The following is a 2,088-nucleotide window of genomic DNA, read 5'->3' on the forward strand; positions in this document are numbered from 1 at the left end:
AGTATTTTTTGGCTATTTTTTCCAATTCGAGCCAAGGGTCACAAAGGACCCTATTCTCATATAACACAGAAACTTTCAATTTTCAATGGGATTTGTGAGGAATAATTCCCCGTCGAAGCAATGCCGGGCGGTTCGTAGAACAAATACAGAGCACTGGAGCCAGCACGCATAAACGTGCACGATATCTCTTATGGCAGTATGACATGAGCGCAAACCAACAATCGGCCAAACATGGAATGTGCAACAAATTTGTAGGTAAATACCACCACAAAAAAACTGTAATATGTGTTAAATATGAATAAAAAAAAAGATAAATACTAAACAAATTATCAAAAAATCAGCTCCAAATATTTTGTTTAATCCAAAAAACCCGCATGTTAAAGGGAAGATTAAGAGCAGCTCTACTGTTGCAGTATTAAAACTGAGGACCTGACGAAAAATGGAAACCATGAATATAAAAACTTAAGGGCTTATATAATCAAAATTGTTCTTTCAAGCTATTTGTATTTGTTAATACATTATTTCAAGTAGGTTAACAACCATTTTAATTAAATGTTTTAAAATAACTCTGTGGATAATTTCGTTTATACGTTTAGTGGGGAACAACTTAAATTAAATTTAATTTATCTAATGCAGCCTATTTTTGGTGAATGTAAATGATAACTTACAAATGTTTGTGTTTTCTAGTAGATAATAGCTTTAACATTTCCATAATTCATTTTAATGCTAACTTACAAGCTAATTACGTTACTTAGTCCATATTTAATAAATATAAGTATGTGTGTATTTGTATGTGGTATACATATTTGTTACTAAAAGCTTTCAATTTTGTGTATTTGTGTGAGTTGGATTTTTGTACGTGAAACACATAGGTAAGTGCACTGTAATTACATATCTACATACAATAACAAATTGGGAAGGTCAGTGGTACATTAAGACAAATATACATATGTACTTACTCGTATTTGTGTACATATGTACATACGACACACGCGTGCTCCAACAACAATAAAATTGTATTTCCGACTTTAACATTTGATTTATTGACATTAGTTGTATTCATTGTTTATTTATTTATTTACTTACAACTATGTATTTGTCAACTAAATAAGTTCTCATACTTGCTAATTCGCTTTCCTGCTACTTATTTGGTGTCTTATCTTTGCTTAAGTACTTACACACACACACACGCGCATCTATTTTCTTGCATACCTACTTACTTACTTTCATATGTATGGATACTTAAAGTACATACATATATGTATGTATGTTTCCTCAAATAAATATGACTTAATAAATAGTTGACTTTGTTTAATTCTATTCAGCTACTTAATAATTTCTCGCATTTTCCGCTATATCGCTCCTCTTCCTTTTCTATCGCCATTTTAATGCCTACTATGTACTGTTATTTGTACTTTTCGTACGACAAAATTGACAAAATGTATCCGTCCATTTGCTTAATGTAGTGCTAGCTGTTGTTGTTGTTGTTGCTGGTACCGTAGACGTGGTTGTTGTTGTTGTTGATGTTGCATTTGGGCACTGCCCTCTCATCGGGCCCTACGCTTCGTCTCAGAGATATCTCGGCCGTGACATGCAGCACAATAAACTCATGTTCTTGCAAATGAAGTTGTGATTGGTTTTCACCGAGTCGAGTGCTGCACTGCGCTCTGTGTGACGACAGGTATGAGTAAGCATGAGGTAGAAGAGATATAAGAAAAGCAAATATATTTTCAGTTCATTAAATTGCTGTGGTGATTGCTGAAATTAGGGTAATTATTCGATGGGGGATTTTTCGGAATGGAAACAGATTTAAATATGAAATTTATTGCAAATAAATCTACGTATTCTTTCGCAATAATTGCCGTTCAATTGTTTTGTTGCTATTCTTATTCTCAATGCACATATGTAAGTACATGTGCAAATAAATTAATTACATTTCCTTTCTCAATTCAAACTCCAAATTTCAAATGAATTGTTTAGCTTTCACTTCGTGCAGAGAAAAATTAAATTTCCTTGGCCTCGTTTCCAAACAAAATATTGAATGACACTAGAAATTACGATGTGGCAAAATTCATAGTTTTTTGCTTA

The 2,088-nt window shown here is 32.7% G+C and overlaps 1 protein-coding gene across 1 annotated transcript in view; it reads right to left on the reverse strand.

Annotated features, from left to right (window-relative positions):
- Positions 1-1,297: 1,297 nt before the first annotated feature.
- Positions 1,298-2,088, reverse strand: part of LOC118741110 — a 112,060-nt gene continuing 111,269 nt past the window's right edge. Inside the window, exon 5 of the mRNA XM_036472944.1 lies at positions 1,298-1,667. Coding sequence (XP_036328837.1) covers positions 1,570-1,667 — 98 coding nt within the window. The 3' untranslated portion in view covers positions 1,298-1,569. The remainder of the gene's footprint in view (positions 1,668-2,088) is intronic.

Source organism: Rhagoletis pomonella, unplaced genomic scaffold (genome assembly GCF_013731165.1).
Source record: "Rhagoletis pomonella isolate Grant_MI unplaced genomic scaffold, Rhpom_1.0 Rhpom_scaffold_00006, whole genome shotgun sequence".
Classification (NCBI taxonomy): Eukaryota; Metazoa; Arthropoda; class Insecta; order Diptera; family Tephritidae; genus Rhagoletis; species Rhagoletis pomonella.